The sequence below is a fragment of the Saccopteryx bilineata genome, chromosome 2 (assembly GCF_036850765.1).
Source record: "Saccopteryx bilineata isolate mSacBil1 chromosome 2, mSacBil1_pri_phased_curated, whole genome shotgun sequence".
In the NCBI taxonomy this organism is placed as follows: domain Eukaryota; kingdom Metazoa; phylum Chordata; class Mammalia; order Chiroptera; family Emballonuridae; genus Saccopteryx; species Saccopteryx bilineata.
Genome location: NC_089491.1, coordinates 284,104,169 through 284,121,100, shown reverse-complemented (window position 1 = coordinate 284,121,100; position 16,932 = coordinate 284,104,169). Strand labels below are relative to the sequence as shown.

At 42.0% G+C, this 16,932-nt stretch overlaps 1 protein-coding gene across 2 annotated transcripts in view; it reads right to left on the bottom strand.

Moving 5' to 3' along the window:
• KLHL20 (kelch like family member 20) overlaps window positions 1-16,875 on the bottom strand; it is a 33,114-nt gene extending 16,239 nt beyond the window's left edge. Inside the window, exons 1-3 of one of the 2 annotated variants that reach the window (XM_066261180.1) lie at window positions 16,738-16,875; window positions 15,804-15,867; window positions 3,524-4,097 (exon numbers count right to left, since the gene is read on the bottom strand). In XM_066261180.1, the coding sequence (XP_066117277.1) occupies window positions 3,524-4,097; window positions 15,804-15,826 (597 nt within the window). In that variant the 5' untranslated portion in view covers window positions 15,827-15,867; window positions 16,738-16,875. Of the gene's footprint in view, window positions 1-3,523; window positions 4,098-15,803; window positions 15,869-16,737 lie in introns of both variants that reach the window. The other variant, XM_066261181.1, reaches the window with a different exon arrangement.
• Window positions 16,876-16,932: the final 57 nt, after the last annotated feature.

Genomic DNA, 16,932 nt, shown 5'->3' with positions numbered 1-16,932 from the left:
CATTGTCAGATTTAGCAAATAAAAATACAGGACATACTTACACTAAAAATTATTTGCTGTTTATCTGAAATTTAAATTTAACTGGACTCCCTGTATTTTATCTGGCAACCCCTATGTTGGGGGCTAGAAAGTTCAGAGCCAAATTTGGGGCCTACCTCCAAATTAAGTGTGCCAGTCTTCACAGTGTACAAAACTTAACCCAATATTGCATCCTCCTCTCCCCTTATTTTCTCTTCACTCTGTTGTAAGTACAAGTAAGGTATAGTATACTTTTGTGAAGTGCCTTAACATTCTTTGTGGATCTTGTCAGAGCATAGATGTTTTCCCTCGACTTAATGACTATAAACCAGATGTTATCTAAGTATCAATGATCACTATGTTTAAAGTTTGTAAGTGTATCACTATGATATTGACAATGATATCACTTACTGGAAATATTAGATAGCAAAAAGACATGAAAATTTGTGTGAGAAAATATTTGTTTAGCACTAAGGACAAAGAGTAAAAATAATACTCTTGATAAACCAACTATGGTTAAAATGTCACTTTTCCTTTTCCGCCAACAAGAAAAAGATATTAATGATCTACCATTAGCGCAAATCTAGCACCGAAGTCTATCCTTGAACCAGGATAAAATAATGCCTTGAAGTATGTATCTTCTTTTTCTTTTTTTTCAGAGACAAAGAGAGTCAGAGAGAGGGACAGACAGGGACAGACAGACAGGAAGGGAGAGAGACGAGAAACATCAATTCTTCTTTGTGGCACCTTAGTTGTTCGTTGATTGATTTCTCATATGTGCCTTGACCGTGGGCCTTCAGCAGACTGAGTAAACCCTTGACCTTGGGTCCAAGCTGGTGCGCTTTGCTCAAACCAGATGAGCCTGTGCTCAAGCTGCAACCTCGGGGTCTCAAACCTGGGTCCTCCGCATCCCAGTCTGACACTCCATCCACTGTGCCACCGCCTGGCCAGGCAGTATATTCTTTTTCAATAAGAGTTTACAGGAGATCTGAATTTTAAGTCCTACATTATTATGGTAATTTCCTGTACAATATAGGGTTACTCTAATTTTCTATTTCTTCTTGAGTCAGTTTCTGTAAACATATGTATTTCCTCCTTCATAAACTAACCCCTTCCTTAGCGTCCCATGATCCCACACTCCTGGTTTTCTTCTATTTATTCTCAGTTTCCTCTGCCAGTTGCTCTTTAGCTAACGATCCTTTAATATTGGAAACATTTTAGGGATTTTTCCTTCTCTCCTTCTCTCTCCCCACTAGGTGATTTCATTGGCATCGATTTTTTTTTTACCTTGTTTACGGTGCTCTTGTTATTAAAAAGTTTAAGAATTTTATGCAATCAAATGTATCAATCTTTTCTTTTATGGCTTCTGGATTATATCCTGCCTAAAAAGGATAAAGTTTCATTACTGTGACTTAATTACTATGTTGATGACTCTTAATTTTAACCCTAGCCTAATCTCTTTTCTAAGATATTCATATAAACAGTGGCTTGCTCAATATCTCTGTTTAGATATCTCACAAGTATCTCAAGCTGAATGTATCTGAATCGAAACCCATGATCTCAGCACCTCAAACAGTCCTCTCCAGCACATCTGTAGGAAAAATTTCCAGAAATGGGATTGCTGAGTTGAGTGTGTGCAAGAAGTGTGTAATTATGATAGGTACTGCCAGTTTTCCTTTCAAAGGGGTTGTATCATTTTATACTCACTAGCAATGTAGTTATTTTCTCCAATACTTGATCAACTGTGTGCAATCAGACTTCTGGTTATTTGTACTCTGATAGATAAAAAATAGCATTTTGTGTATTTCCAATTCATGTTTCGGTCATTACGAACAAGCTTGAGCAGATTTTTGTACATTTTAGGGAATCTGGATTTCTGCTTACTGTTCATTTTTTTGGTCTAGGTTACTGACCAGTCAGAGCTCTTGATATATTAAGATTACTGCCTGTGATATGAATTGCAAATATTTGCCCCCAGTTTGTCTTTGAATCATTATTGCTTTCTGTTACCATGCAGAAATGTTTCATTTTTACATAGTCAAATCTGTCAGTATTTTCCTCAATGCTATCTGGGTTAGTCACTTAGGTCTTCTTTGTCTCAAGATTAGAAAGGAATTGCTCCATGTCATCTAATATTTTCATGGTTTCATTCAGTATTTTTAAGTCTTTGATCTATTTGAGGTTATCTGGTGAACAGATTATCGTATATAATGGACCATGTCTTTCCTTTGCTCAAAGCACTTTAATGGTTCAATTTCAAATTCTTCACATGGTCTGGCGATCTGGCTCTGCTCTTTCTGTAAAGTCATTATACATATAAGATCCTCCCTTTTACTCTCTGGGTCTCACTAGGCTCCCTTCTGTTCCTCAAACTAGTTATACTTCTTCATGTCTCAGAATTTTGCATGAGTTGTTCTAGAACCAAAGTTAAATCTCTCTGTAATATACTGTTAAATAATTCAGGGCTTCTTCTCTGTAATACCTATTACAGTAATTATTTGTGTAATTGTGCATTCAGGGGCTATCTTCCCTGCTAGATTATAAACTACAGTAAAATAGACCCTCTAGAGCAGTGATTTTCAACCTTTGTTTCTCACGCACTCATAAACTAATTACTAAAGAAAAAGGGGCCCTGACCTCTTCTCCCTTAGTAACTAATTTATTTGTGCCATGAGATGAAAATGGTTGTATTTTGTCAGGGGCACTGACCTTAGTAATTAGTGTGTGTTTGTGCCATGGAAAAAAAAGGTTGAAAATCACTGCTCTAGAGGTCTTGTTCACTACTGTAACCTTTGTTCCCAAGCATAGTGGTTGAAACATAGTAGCTTTACAATTATTAAATGCATGAATAAATGAAACATTCTTTTGTTAACATTTAATTTCATTTTTTTCCTGATTATTCACCAAATAACCCCTGACCTATAATTTATTCTGCTGAATAATCCATAAAATCAGGAAGGACACGCTTCATGTAAATGACTGATACTAAGTATCCTATCAGACACATCTCCTTGTGAATTAATAAACTGGATTCTGGCTTACAAATCAACCTTTTATGAATATGACTAGGGACAATTCATCCCTAAACTTTTCTTTTTTTAAGATTTTATTTATTGATTTTACAGAGAGAGAAGGGGGAAAGCACGAAGTATTAGCTCATAGTTGCTTTAATTTAGCTGTTCACTGCTTGCTTGTTGTATGTGCCCTGACTAGGCAAGCCTAGGTTTTCAAACTGGAGACCTCAGCGTTTCAGGTTGATGCTCTATATACTGTGCCACCACAGGCCAGGCTAATCCCTAAACTTTAACTTCTACTGACAAACACAAAATTGGTCTCTCAAATAAAAACCAGGTTTAGAATTTACAACATATTTCTTTAATATTATGAGTTGGAATCAGTAGTAACTACCCAAGCAGATATGTATGTGTTAGTTAGCAGTGTGAACCCATACTGCTGTCCTGAAAATGACATTATGAATACATTCAAACCACTAAGCACAACTCACCTCTTGAAAGTTATGTTGAGTGAACTTGTCGGCTATCCTTAGCAACTCGCGACACGAATGTGTGTCGGCAAAAGCCCGAATACCGAGGCAGTTAGAAGGATCTAATTGTCTCTTCAAGAACTCGCAACAGGCTTCCTGTATCTCCGCCAGCTGGAGCAGGCAAGCGGCCGGCAGCAGGGTCTGCACATTGCCCTCCTCCACGGTGATCTGGGAGGTGTAGGCGAAGTCAATCAGTAGCTCCATGGCCCTCTCGTCGATGTCCCGGATCACGACTTCCGTCTGCCGGCTCTCTGCCAGCTCTCCTGTGAACATGGCTCGGAAGTAGGGGCTGCAGGCGGACAGGATGACTCGGTGGGCATAGATCTTCTTCGCGCCCACCACTAGCACCACATCACACAGCTCCCGGTGCTTTCTTAGGAGGTTGATCACTTCCAAGGTTTGTCGAGGGTGTTTGTCTGAGATATAGGGCATGCGGGCAGGTTGGGGAACCCCCTCTGGCAGTTTGTTGGGGTCTCCAAGGGTGCAGCGGCTTGTTACATCCATTCCAGTCTCTCCTGGTCGAATGTTGGTACACCTACAGGAATAGTGGGACAAGGGGAAGAGAAGGTGGCCGTATTATTGGAAGCTCACTCCTGCCATGAAACGGTTCCCAAGTCAAGAGACAGGGAAACGTGCAGGTCACCAAAAGGCAGAACTAAGCCCCAAAGCGCTCCCTTTCTAAGAACTCTAGAACTGATACACTTCCTTAAAGTCTCTGGAGGAATGAACAGTATTAATTCCAAGCAGAGCACTTTCACTACACACTTCCATAAGGTAAGGACAATTCTTTCTTCATCTCAACACTGAGTCTAGGACTGATGGGCCATTCTTTTACAACTGCCTGCAATACAGTAATAAAAATTTATGAAAAACATTTCTCAATTATGATCTATGGGTTTTAATTCCTTAACCTGGTTTTACCTAAACCTTTTTTTTCCTAAAACACATAAATGTTTATTTCCCTTTATTACTGGGTGATATTTTAAATTGCTCTAAGATTCAGCACAAAATTTGTAAAATATAGCTCATGTTGCATGAAAAGATCAGAAGGAAAAGAGGCCATGGTCCAAAATTAACTTTATATGTAGTGCTATATTTCCTTTATCCTAAGATGCCTAGTTCTCAGTCAATCACAATGGTTCTAAAAAAGTAAAAAAAAAAACCTTAAAAAAAGGGGGGGAAAGTCACAAGCACAGGTTATAAAAAGTAGTGTGTCACTGGGATGCTATGGATACTTGGTAGGGCCGGACAAAATTCAGAGGAATCTTTAGTCTGTGAGCTGAAGGAGCGTAGAACAAAACTAGTGATACTGAAGAATACTGAGCTATCAGTCATATGGATGAATACCCGCAATACTGCCAGCTAGTACAAAAAGCTTTGCGCACCTTTAACAATATTCACAATTCTAAAAAGCTGTTGTTGAATCAACTGCATGTCTTACAAGTGAGGAAACAGAGTAAATAACTGTTTTCATTACAAAGGTATGACCCTGAAGATCAAGAACATGGCTCTTCCCATCTCCAACAGCAACCTGTTTCTTCAAAGTGGATACTTCTTTTTTTTTTTTTTTTTTTTTTTTTTTTTTAATTTTTCTGAAGCTGGAAACGGGGAGAGACAGTTAGACAGACTCCCGCATGCGCCCGACCGGGATCCACCCGGCACGCCCACCAGGGGCGACGCTCTGCCCACCAGGGGGCGATGCTCTGCCCCTCCGGGGCGTCGCTCTGCAGCGACCAGAGCCACTCTAGCGCCTGGGGCAGAGGCCAAGGAGCCATCCCCAGCACCCGGGCCATCTTAGCTCCAATGGAGCCTTGGCTGCGGGAGGGGAAGAGAGAGACAGAGAGGAAGGGGGGGGGGTGGAGAAGCAAATGGGCGCTTCTCCTATGTGCCCTGGCCGGGAATCGAACCCGGGTCCCCCGCACGCCAGGTCTTTTTTTTTTTTTAACAGACAGAGTCAGAGAGAGGGATAGATAGGGACAGACAGACAGGAACGGAGAGAGATGAGAAGCATCAATCATCAGTTTTTCATTGCGACATCTTAGTTGTTCATTGATAGCTTACTCATATGTGCCTTGACCGTGGGCCTTCAGCAGACCGAGTACCCCTGTTCAAGCCAGCGACCTTGGGTCCAAGCTGGTGAGCTTTTGCTCAAACCAGATGAGCCTGTGCTCAAGCTGGCGATCTCCGGGTCTTGAACCTGGGTCCTCCGCATCCCAGTCAGACGCTCTATCCACTGTGCCACCACCTGGTCAGGCCCAAAGTGGATACTTCTAAGTACAGTCTTTCTGTGCTTGGCCTCAGCCCACAGGTGACTATGTATTCTAGAGTACAACTGTTCATAATTCCTGAAGTCTGGCAGAAATAGCACTGAATATGCTTGACAAGTGAAAGACTCAAATAGAGAGCTGAGCAGTTAAAGGACAATTTTACCGCCTGCATAAACAATCAAGAAGGCTTTTAACCACCATGCTTACTGTCCCGTATGAAGCCATTCCGTACACAGATATGAGCGCCCTGAGGACCTATGAGCAATTTGTTTCTTAAACTCTGTTCTAGAGGTATCAAGATCATGACAATGAGAACTAAACTGTTCAGTATAATAAGTAACAGTAATTACAAAGGGAGAAAGTTTTCGGGAGAGAAAGGGAGACTTATAAGACAAAGGAAAGGGAGATTTTTTTAAATGGTGGAGTGCTGTAATCTAAGAAGAGAGACAGCCAGTGAGAAAATGGTGACTGGCTGAAAAACTTTATGGCCCCCTCCATTGTCCCTAAACTTCCAGTAAAAACCTGCCTGACCAGTGGTGGTGCAGTGGATAGAGCATCAACCTGGGATGCTTGAGGTCCCAGGCTTGAGACCCTGAGGTTGCTGGCTTGAGCACAGCTAGAGCACGGGAATCATCAACATGATCTCAAGGTTGTTGCCTTGAAGCCCAGGGTCACTGGCTTGAGCCTCCCTACCCCCATCAAGCACAGATAGGAAGCAATCAATGAACAACTAAAGTGAGGCAAACTACGAGCTGATGCTGCTCACCTTTCCCCACTTCCTGTCTCCCTCTCTTCCTCCCACCCTCCCTCTCTCTCAAAAAATGAAACTAAAACTAAAAACTCAGAGGTATTCATTCACTGGCAGTGGTCAATGAAGGTGAAGAGAGAGGCAGTGAGTATAGAGCATTTATAGAAGAAGCTTGGCTGTGTAAAGAAGTTACAATATATCTGCTTGAAGAGGTCAAGACTGGAAAATAATTATATACTGATTCTAACCACCAGAAGGAGAGAAAAATTAAAAAATATGAGTAAGAGCCCTGGCCGGTTGGCTCAGTGGTAGAGCATTGGCCTGGTGTGCAGGAGTCCCAGGTTCGATTACCGGCCAGGGCACACAGGTGAAGCGCCCATCTGCTTCTCCACCCCTCCCCCTCTCCTTCCTCTCTGTCTCTCTCTTCCCCTCCCGCAGCCGAGGCTCCATTGGAGCAACGATGGCCCGGGCGCTGAGGATGGCTCTGTGGCCTCTGCCTCAGGCGCTAGAATGGCTCTGGATGCAACAGAGCAACGCCCCAGAGGGGCAGAGCATCGTCCCCTGGTGGGCATGCTAGGTAGATCCTGGTCAAGCGCATGAGGGAATCTGTCTACTGCCTCCTTTTCTAGCTTTGGAAAAATGCAAAAAAAAAAAAAAAAAAAAAAAAAAATATATATATATATATATATATGTAAGAGAGAGAGAATTACAGAGCGAATCCTTAAAGAGTGGGAGTGTACAGCCTGACCAGGTGGTGGCACAGTGGATAGAGTGTTGGACTGGGATGCAGAGGACCCAGGTTCGAGACCCCGAGGTCGCCAGCTTGAGCGTGGGCTCATCTGGTTTGAGCAAAGCTCACTAGCATGGACTCAAGGACGCTGGCTCGGGCAAGGGGTCACTCGGTCTGCTGTAGTCTCGTGGTCAAGGCACATAATGAGAAAGCAATCAATGAACAACTAAGGTGTTGCAACGAAAAACTGATGATTGATGCTTCTCATCTCTCTCCATTCCCGTCTGTCTGTCCCTATCTATCCCTCTCTCTCTCTCTCTCTCTGTCTCCGTAAAAAAAAAGAAAAAAAAAAGAGTGGGAGTGTACAGAAACAAAACCAGAGGCCTGGATCTTGGACCACAGTGATCAGAGGAAGGGAGTGGGATGAAGATAATGTGGATGCAGACAGATTTATTTTGGGGTAAGGAAGTATCAGGGAAGTTCATACTTAATGGCCTCAATTTTGTTTTTTTGTGAACTTGGGACTTGGGGGTGGCAGGTCATCATCTGCCAGTGAGCAGAGTGGTAACAGGTTCATGAGAAAATGGGTCAGGATGTGAAATACCTGCTGTGGGGAATGAGTAAACGTTAAGACTCAGAGACACTGTTGGGTAACACTTGGCCCAAATGATATTAAAGATTCAATATAGTAGCAGCATGAATTCTCTGTGGCTGGTTTTATCCAGAGGTAATCAGCAGCCCAAATCAGAGGCTATAAATGCCTGTATTAATCTAGAGCTGGGCCTGACTTGTGGTGGCGCAGTGGATAAAGTGTCGACCTGGAAATGCTGGGCTTGCCTGGTCAAGGCACATATGGGAGTTGATGCTTCCAGCTCTTCCCCCCCTTCTCTCTCTCTGTCTCTCCTCTCTCTCTCTCTCTGTCTCTCCCTCTCCTCTCTAAAATGAATAAATAAATAAAAATTTAATCTAGAGCTGGGAAATATTACAGACAAAACAGGGAGTTGAGTGATGGCTAGAAAATGGTTGAAGACGTTGTGGAAGTGAACTGTGTGAAAACAGATGGGGCAATGGTATGTTGATCTGACAATGAACACAAGGAGAGAGCATTCAAGAGAGTATGGTCAGAAAGCAAGCTATTAGGACTGCTGATTTCAGGGAGAATTTGTCTTGGTGATACTAATAATGAATCATTGATGTGAAAGCTGGTTAAAGTCATAAGAATTTAGAAAGGCAGGGAAATGTAGGCTAGGTCAATGGATGGGTCATTCCCATGAATACTAGTATCTCCTAAAATGGCAGTGAGAAGAATCAAATCATATGCATACAGAAGGAATAAACCAAAGAACAAATCAAACATCTTAAATATTCTTCATGTTTACCAAAGGAATGCTATAACTTTGGTACCTCCCTAAGTAAATAACATTTCCATTCACCCAAAATATGTGAGTCAACTTCAGATTTCAGAACTATCATGTCACACATTCCTCAGATCTTATACTCCCAAAGTAATATTTCTCACTGAGGGAAGAGTCATTTTCTATAAGTGGCTAAGAAAATTTAAAATCAAGCATGATAAAAAGTTTAGGAAACATAGTCTCTGCTTCTAAAGCATTTATAATCCATTTTATCTCTTAGTTCAAAGACCTGCAGAATCTTTCCTTAGTTTATGATTGTGTTCCCTGTCTAAATGGACATCTCTCCTTTTATACTTTATTTTTTATTCAGTGAAAGGAGGAGAGGCAGAGAGACAGGCTCCTGTAAGTGCCTGACTGGGATCCACCCGGCAGGCCCACTACCAGACGATGCTCTGCCCATTTGGGGCTTTGCTCCATTGCTCAGCAACTGAGCCCTTTTTAGCGCCTAAGGCAGAGGCCACAGAGCCATCCTCAGCACCTGGGGCCAAATGGCTCCAATTAGCCATGGCTGCAGGACGGGAAGTGAGAGGGGTGGGGTGGAGAAGCAGATGGGCACTTCTCCTGTGTGCCCTGACTGGGAATCAAACTCGGGTGACGTTCTACCAGTAAGACAACCAGCCAGGGCTCCTTTTATATTTTTTAGAACTTTTGTTTTGATTTGGAAATTAAGAGTCTGTGCTTAGAAGAGAGATTCAGCCGATTTGACCCTCATTTAAAGTCCTAAACACACTTGAATAGATAGAGCTAGAGTCTGAGTATACAAATCCTTGAAATAGAAATAACATCTGTTATCATTTAAGTGTCAGTTCTCCTTGTTGGAAGGGCACACACTAGGTCCATAATGGTGAACCTTTTTATAAAAACCCTCCCGACCAGGTTGACCAGCACTGCAAAAGTGGGCAATTTTTATAAAAAGGTTCGCCATCACGGCACTAGGCACTACATCCCATACCTAATTCACCAGAAAGCCAGCTTTTAATCTGAAAATAGGTCATGAATACTTCAGCCTTACAACATTTTCAGTGCTTCTTGGATAAAGAAGGGTCAGCACTGGGTGCCTTGGCCCAGCAATCAAGACCAGATGAAGTACGCAGGCAAAAGACCATGCAAGCCCGCTGGTCTCCCTTTATGTCAGGAGAGCAGAAGCCTTCCTAGGGTGTCCCTCAGGAACTCCGCTGGCATCTCATTGGCAGCTCTGTTACACAGTCACCCCAAGTGCAAAGGCTAAGATACAAGTGTAATTTCATTTCCTGTGTCTGCGGTAGAGGGGAGAATGCATGGGGGGGGGGGGAGGTGTTACGGAACAGCCAGATCAAGCAGTATCTCTTAGCTACTATTTTTAAGCATACATTTTAGACTGACTAGTAGAGGAAATTCTAAAGATATGAGATCTGAATGGGATATTTCTGTCTTCTGAAGCTGAACTCAAGGAGAAGCTCATCTGATCTTCACTGTGAGTAAAAAGTACTGATCAAACTCTAGATACAATGATATAAAACAAGAAGCTAAAGCCTCTTACCCATTTTAGAATCTTCACAGGTTTTTTGTCTTAGACTGCACCTTAGATACCTCTGGTACTCCCTAGGGTTCTGTCTTTGGCATCCTCCCTTTCTGTTCTACCCTCAGTCATGCCTACAACTTCAAGAACCTTCTGTGTGTGCACTGATGACTCACAATTTCCTTTTTTAAGTCTCCAAACTGCTCTCCTGCCCCAGACCCATATTCTAATAACATGCTGGCTGGCTCCACCTGGCTGTTTCCTAGATACTGTGGCTTCCTGAAACCTGTTCCTCTTCCCATATCTGTCATCTCATCCTGGCAGTGCCTGGTTGTCCTAGCTGAATTTATTTTGGTACCTTTCCCTCTCTGTACCACCAAATCCTTCTGATTTCACTATTAATAAGGTGACCAACTTTTTTACAATGAAAAGGACAAAAATAAACTGAAAACAATATCGTAAATAAAAGGAACATTTTATTCATTGCAACAATAATACACTGTAATATGATAAATGCATAAAAAAATTTGTAACATTTTATATTGTAATTATGCTTACATGCCTATTTTTTAATAATTGTAAGAAAAAGTACTCATTTAGATATAAATACGTCACATCACACGCAATGGATCTACTCTGCATCGATCGAATACGGACATTTACAGATTAGTCTTCTATTATCAAAAAGGAGGACATGTAGGAGGACACTTTTAGAGGGAGGACGGAACTTACAAAAGGACTGTCTTCCCTAAAGGAGGACGATTGGTCACCTTACTATTAAACTACTCTTAATTCCATCCATTTTTCAATTGCCACTGATAGATTTATTTTAGGTCCTCCACTTTCATCTAAACTACAACTCCTTCAAATAAGATTCTTTGCAATCATTTCTGCCTTCTTTCTAGCTCTTGTCCTTGCTTCCTAAATATCAGCCCAAAGAATGAATCTGATGTGCATAACAGTGTCTGCTGGCTCTTAAATACGGCTGCAGCCTCATTTTGCAGGATTTTTCCTCTTCCTCCCCCTACTCCTACACCACATACTCTACACTCCAGATATACTTACCGTTCCACACATGTCATTCACTCCAGGTCTTGGTGTCTTTTTTATTTTTTTGCACAGCTGTTCCTTTTTTTTTTATGGTGTCTTTTATTCTCTCTCTTCTTTAAATTCTTATTATTTAAAGCACATTTTACTTTAAAGCAAATTTTTATCCTTTCTAGAAGATCGAGCTCAGAAATCACAATGTCTGAAATTCTCATTGCCAGGCAGAGGTTCCTTTCTCTGTGTTTAATTTCTAGTGAATCCCGTTCATGTTGTATTAGTGTCTTTTTACATAGCTTTCCATCACTTCATCTGCATATATGCAGTATATAGGTATAGACCAGGTACTATATAAATGCCTGGTGAGAGAATAAACTAATTTCCAATAAAATCAGGCTCAATTTCCATTTATATATTCAAGGGCAGATGGAAGAGTTACAGTGCAAAATGTTTTAGTGTCTCTAAATGAAATAAATGATTAAAAATAATATCCTAGAAAACAGGCACATTGTTGGTGACACTGTAGCTTGGTATAATCTCTAAAGAGGGGAAATAATCAATATCTACCAGAATTTTATTTATTTACTTTTTCTTCTTCTTTTTTTTTGTTTTGTACTTTTCTGAAGTGAGAAGCAGGGAGGCAGACAGAAAGACTCCTGCAGGTGCCAGACCAGGATCTACCCGGCATGCCCACCAGGCGGCGATGCTCTGCCCATCTGGGGCATTGCTCTGTTGCCACTGGAGCCATTCTAGTGCCTGAGGCGGAGGCCATGGAGTCATCCTCAGTGCCCGGGCCAACTCTGCTCCAGTGGAGCCTTGGCTGCAGGAGGGGAAGAAAGAGATAGAGAGAAAAAGAGGGAAGGGTGGAAAAGCAGATGGGCGCTTCTCCTGTGTGCCCTGGCTGGGAATTGAATCTAGGACTTCTACATGCTAGGTCGACGCTCTACTGCTGAGCTAGCCAGCTAGGGCTAATTTATTTTTTAAAAATATTTGATTTATTGATTTTAGAGAGAGGAAGGGAGAGAAAGAGAAACATTGATTTGTTGTTCCACTTCTTTAGGCATTTACTGTTTGATTCTCATATGTGTGTGCCCTGACTGATGATTGAACCCATTAACCGCCTTCACATCAGGCTGATGTTCTAAACAACTAAGCTATCCAACCAGGTCTACCAAAATTTTTAAATGCACATACTTTTTAGGCAGTTTTATTTTATTTTTAATTTAAAAAAAATTTTTTTTACAGGAACAGAGAGAGTCAGAGGGAGTGATAGACAGGGATAGACAGGAACGGAGAGAGATGAGAAGCATGAATCATCAGTTTTTCGTTGCGAGACCTTAGTTGTTCATTGATTGCTTTCTCATATATGCCTTGACCGCGGGCAGCAGACCGAGTAACCCTTTGCTTGCGCCAGCGACCGTGGGTCCAAGCTGGTGAGCTTTTTTTTGCTCAAGCCAGATGAGCCCGTGCTCAAGCTGGTGACCTCGGGGTCTCGAACCTGGGTCCTTTCACATCCCAGTCCGATGCTCTATCCATTGCACCACCGCCTGGTCAGGCTGGGCAGTTTTACATCTAAGAATTTATTCTGTACTTTCGCATTTGGATATTCGTTGCAAAATTTGTTGTAACTGCAGAACATCTAAAATAACTTAAATGTCCCTCAAAAGGACTGGTTAATTATGGTGCCTACAAAAAATGGAATACTATGTAACTATTGAAAGGAATAAGATAGGTTTGTATGTATTTGTAACTAAGTACAAGATAATTTGTTAAGTGAAAAAAGAAAGATACAGAAGAATATGCATGATATGGTGACACTAGTGTTTTTAAAAAGGGGAGATAGTCTATATATGCTTGCTTATGTAGTACGTCTGTGAAAGAATGCATTAAGAAACTGTTTACAGCCTGACCAGGCAGTGGCGCAGTGGTAAAGCGTTGGACTGGCATGCCAAGGACCCAGGTTTGAGACCCCGAGGTCGCCAATTTGAGCACAGGCTCATCTGGTTCGAGCAAAAGCTGAGCAGCTTGGACCCAAGGTCTCTGGCTAGAGCAAGGGGTTACTTGGTCTGCTGAAGGCCCGTGGTCAAGGCACATATGAGAAAGCAATCAATGAACAACTAAGGTGTTGCAATGCACAATGAAAAACTAATGATTGATGCTTCTCATCTCTCCGTTCCTGTCTGTCTGTCCCTGTCTATCCCTCTCTCTGACTCTGTCTCTGTAAAAAAAAAAAAAAAAAAAGAAACTTGTTTACAGGCCCTGACCAGTTGGCTCAGTGGTGGAGTGTAGACCCAGAGTGTGGAAGTCTCAGGTTCAATTCCTGGCCAAGGCACACAGGAGAAGCGCCCATCTGCTTCTCTACCCTTCCCCCTCTCCTTCCTCTCTGTCTCTCTCTTCCTCTTCTGCAGCCAAGGCTCCACTGGAGCAAAGTTGGCCTGGGCGCTGAGGACGGCTCAATGGCCTCGGCCTCAGGCACTAGAATGGTTCCAGTTGTAATGGAACATCATCCCAGATGGGCAGAGCATCGCCGCCTGGTGGGCATGCCGGATGGATCCCAGTGGGGCGCATGCAGGAGTCTTTCTGACTGCCTCCCCACTTTTAACTTTGAAAAAATTAAAAACAAACAAACAAACAAACAAACTGATTTAGAGGTTGCCTCTGAAGAGGAAAACTGAGAGCTAGGGTCAGCATTAGGAGACTTGCTTTTCATTGAATATCCTATTTTATCTTTTAAAATTATGTATCATATACACAAAATAGCTAAATAAATGCAATAAAGCTTTCCTAATAAATCATCAATCCATTTCACAAAACCTTATAATTATGCATTACCTTTTACAACTATAATTATTTCCAGTCTTGTTCATAGTCCCTGCCCCCAGGGGAAATGTCTGCATATACAGTTCAGTCATTCAAAGTTATTCAGTGATCATTAGGTTACAGGGATATAGGATACAGAAGACATGTGAGACCCAAAGTGGTCACACTCTTGTAGGGAAAATGAATATGTACCCAAATAATCTCAATGGAGTTACTTCTCATTCAAAGCTTCTCCAATAGCAACTGAATATGAACTCAACTTTACTTTCCAGAAACTGCCTTCTGTTTGCAGGGGCAAGGATGGCAGCCCAATAAGCAAATATCCTTTAGAAGTGTGATCATCACCTAATGGAGGCGCTGGGTAAAAGTAAAACCAGAGAGCAGTGCAGAGGCCAGGCTCTGGCCAAGTGATGATGATGAAGAAAGAGCTGTAACTTCAGGGCACCAAAAGTTCTCAAAGTGATTTTGAAGAAATGGCAGTATTATATAAATAAGCAGAAAAAAAGATGTAAGTAAATGAAAATTTTATATGGAAAGTACTGATAAAAACAATCCCACGCTGTGTCTTCTCTTTTTAAAGAATAATAAGCTCTTATTTTAGCAATTACATAACATATAACATTTATGGCAACTGAGGGTGAGAAGCAATCAGTAGTTTCTGAAACCAGCTGAAGTGACAAAGTATTTATATATATATTATTAATTTCATGTACTTTCAGTCAAATATTATTGCTACTATAGAGTAACATATAAATAAGCTAACAGTATTTGTTATATCTGTAACATCTTTTCATCTGGAGATCTCAAAGCATATGTAAGCATTCAGTACTTCACAATATCCTGGTCAGATACAGAGACGTAAACTGAGGTGAACAGCTCAAGGTCAATTAAAAAAAATCAGTAACAGATCTGGAAAAAGATATATATTCTGGTTCTTGCTCCTGGTTTTAAGTTGTAAGTCATACGCCCATCATAAACTGTTTATTTTTCTAAAAAGGTCAGCCACAGTTATCTTTGATGTTAAATAACAAATGACTAAATATAGTTCAATTAATGTAAAATGAGTTAAAAAAAATGAAGAAATTGAACTGGGCTAATTTTGTCTCACTAAAGACTGTAGTCCTGTTTGTTAGAACAGATTGAGAAAAACCATTACTAAATTTTGGGTTTTGGAGGACCTATAATTTTCTATATTTTCCTGTACACTGCTCTAATTTCCTATGGACGTTATTATGTCCAATATTTTTACTCCTCAGTCTTCCCTGCAATGCAGCTATTTTAATGAACAGAACAAATAAATGTATTACTGAACATCAATGAAATAACTAAAACTATAACCAGACATTCAGGGCAGTGTATTATAAATAATCATTATACTTTTATGGCAACAGAACCCTCCACATTCTACAGAGAATTGAAGACTATAATAAACTCACATATGATAGTATACTTAATGATTATCATAAAATATTACCAAACAAAATGGAATATTAACTACATAATATTCATATCACTCTTTAGAAATTTAAGTTTTATATATTACTATATTTATAAAGCTAATTCCTGATATCTTTATTTATTTTTTAACAAGAATCATTAGTTCCAAGCAAAATTTGGTAAGATTTATAAACCTTTTCTTTTTTAATTTAGTGAAGCCCTTAATGATTATGTGCTAGATTTCAATCAGTGAAACCGAAGGCTTTCTTCCTAAATGCCTACCTGCGCATTGGCTTTCCTTCCATGCACCATGAAAAGTACCCTTCACCACACTCTAAAGCCGAACCTAAGACAACAGAAAAGCAGTAACTTAATAAAAAAAAACTATTGCTGATCTTCCATTAACAATCTCCACATAATCATTCCGTTCGGTGATAAACAATAGTATGTCCTATTATCTCACGGACCTTTTGCAAGATGCACAATCATAACCTTTACCTAATACCTTTACGAGGACTGTCCTTACCCTGAACGCTAAAACGTTTTTAAGCAAAGGCGAGGGAAAGTTCTGCTGGCTAGGTTAGTGCTCTCTCTTCAAAAAGTGCTTGGAGACACTTACCTCGGGCCTCACCGTCACCTATACCTACAGAGCATTCACCAGACGCCCACAGCGGCCCTAACATGATAGCTCGAACAGTGGACGTGCTGGTCTGACAACAGATCTGAGCGCAGTTAACTTGTCCACAAGTGACAGAAGCAGAGCAGGCATTTTGCCCATAAGAACCACCCTGCTTCCGACAGCCCGGGCAGCCTGACTTGTACAGAGAAACTAGGGCTCCCGATTAACCTCTTTCCCCGCTCTCCCCTCAGCCCGCGTGCAATGTCCCCACCCACTCGGGAAGACCTCACTCGGTCCCCAGCGCTAGATGGAACGCTTCTTCCAAACCCCAAACCCTGTCCGGGGCGGTTGTCTCGGGCAGCCCAGCGCCTCCCCTGGCTCCGGGGAAAGGCTGTCGTCGGCACCCAGCGCGCAGCCTGATGCCCCGCGTCGCCCAGCCCCGAGGCCGACAGCCCCTCCTCGGCGGCGACTGCCAGGCGGCGGGCGAAACACGGCCCTCACCCCACCAGGCGACCCGGCCGGCAACTCCGGAGCACAGATCTGCAAAGCGAGCCCGGGGCGCTCTCCACTCTCGCTGCTCCAAGGCAGCTAACTCACCGGCTCTGATACTCTGGCTCTGATACTCTTCCTCTGCCGCAGCCTCCCTGCCTCCTCCGCCCGCCGCCTCCTACTCGACTGCCGCTACCGCAAGCCAATTCCGCTCCTCCAGCTATTTCCTCTCGGTCGGTCGCCCGGGCTCAGCGGCAGGAAGTAGTCCCGGTCCTAAATAGTTTCCCCGGAACCCGCTTATCC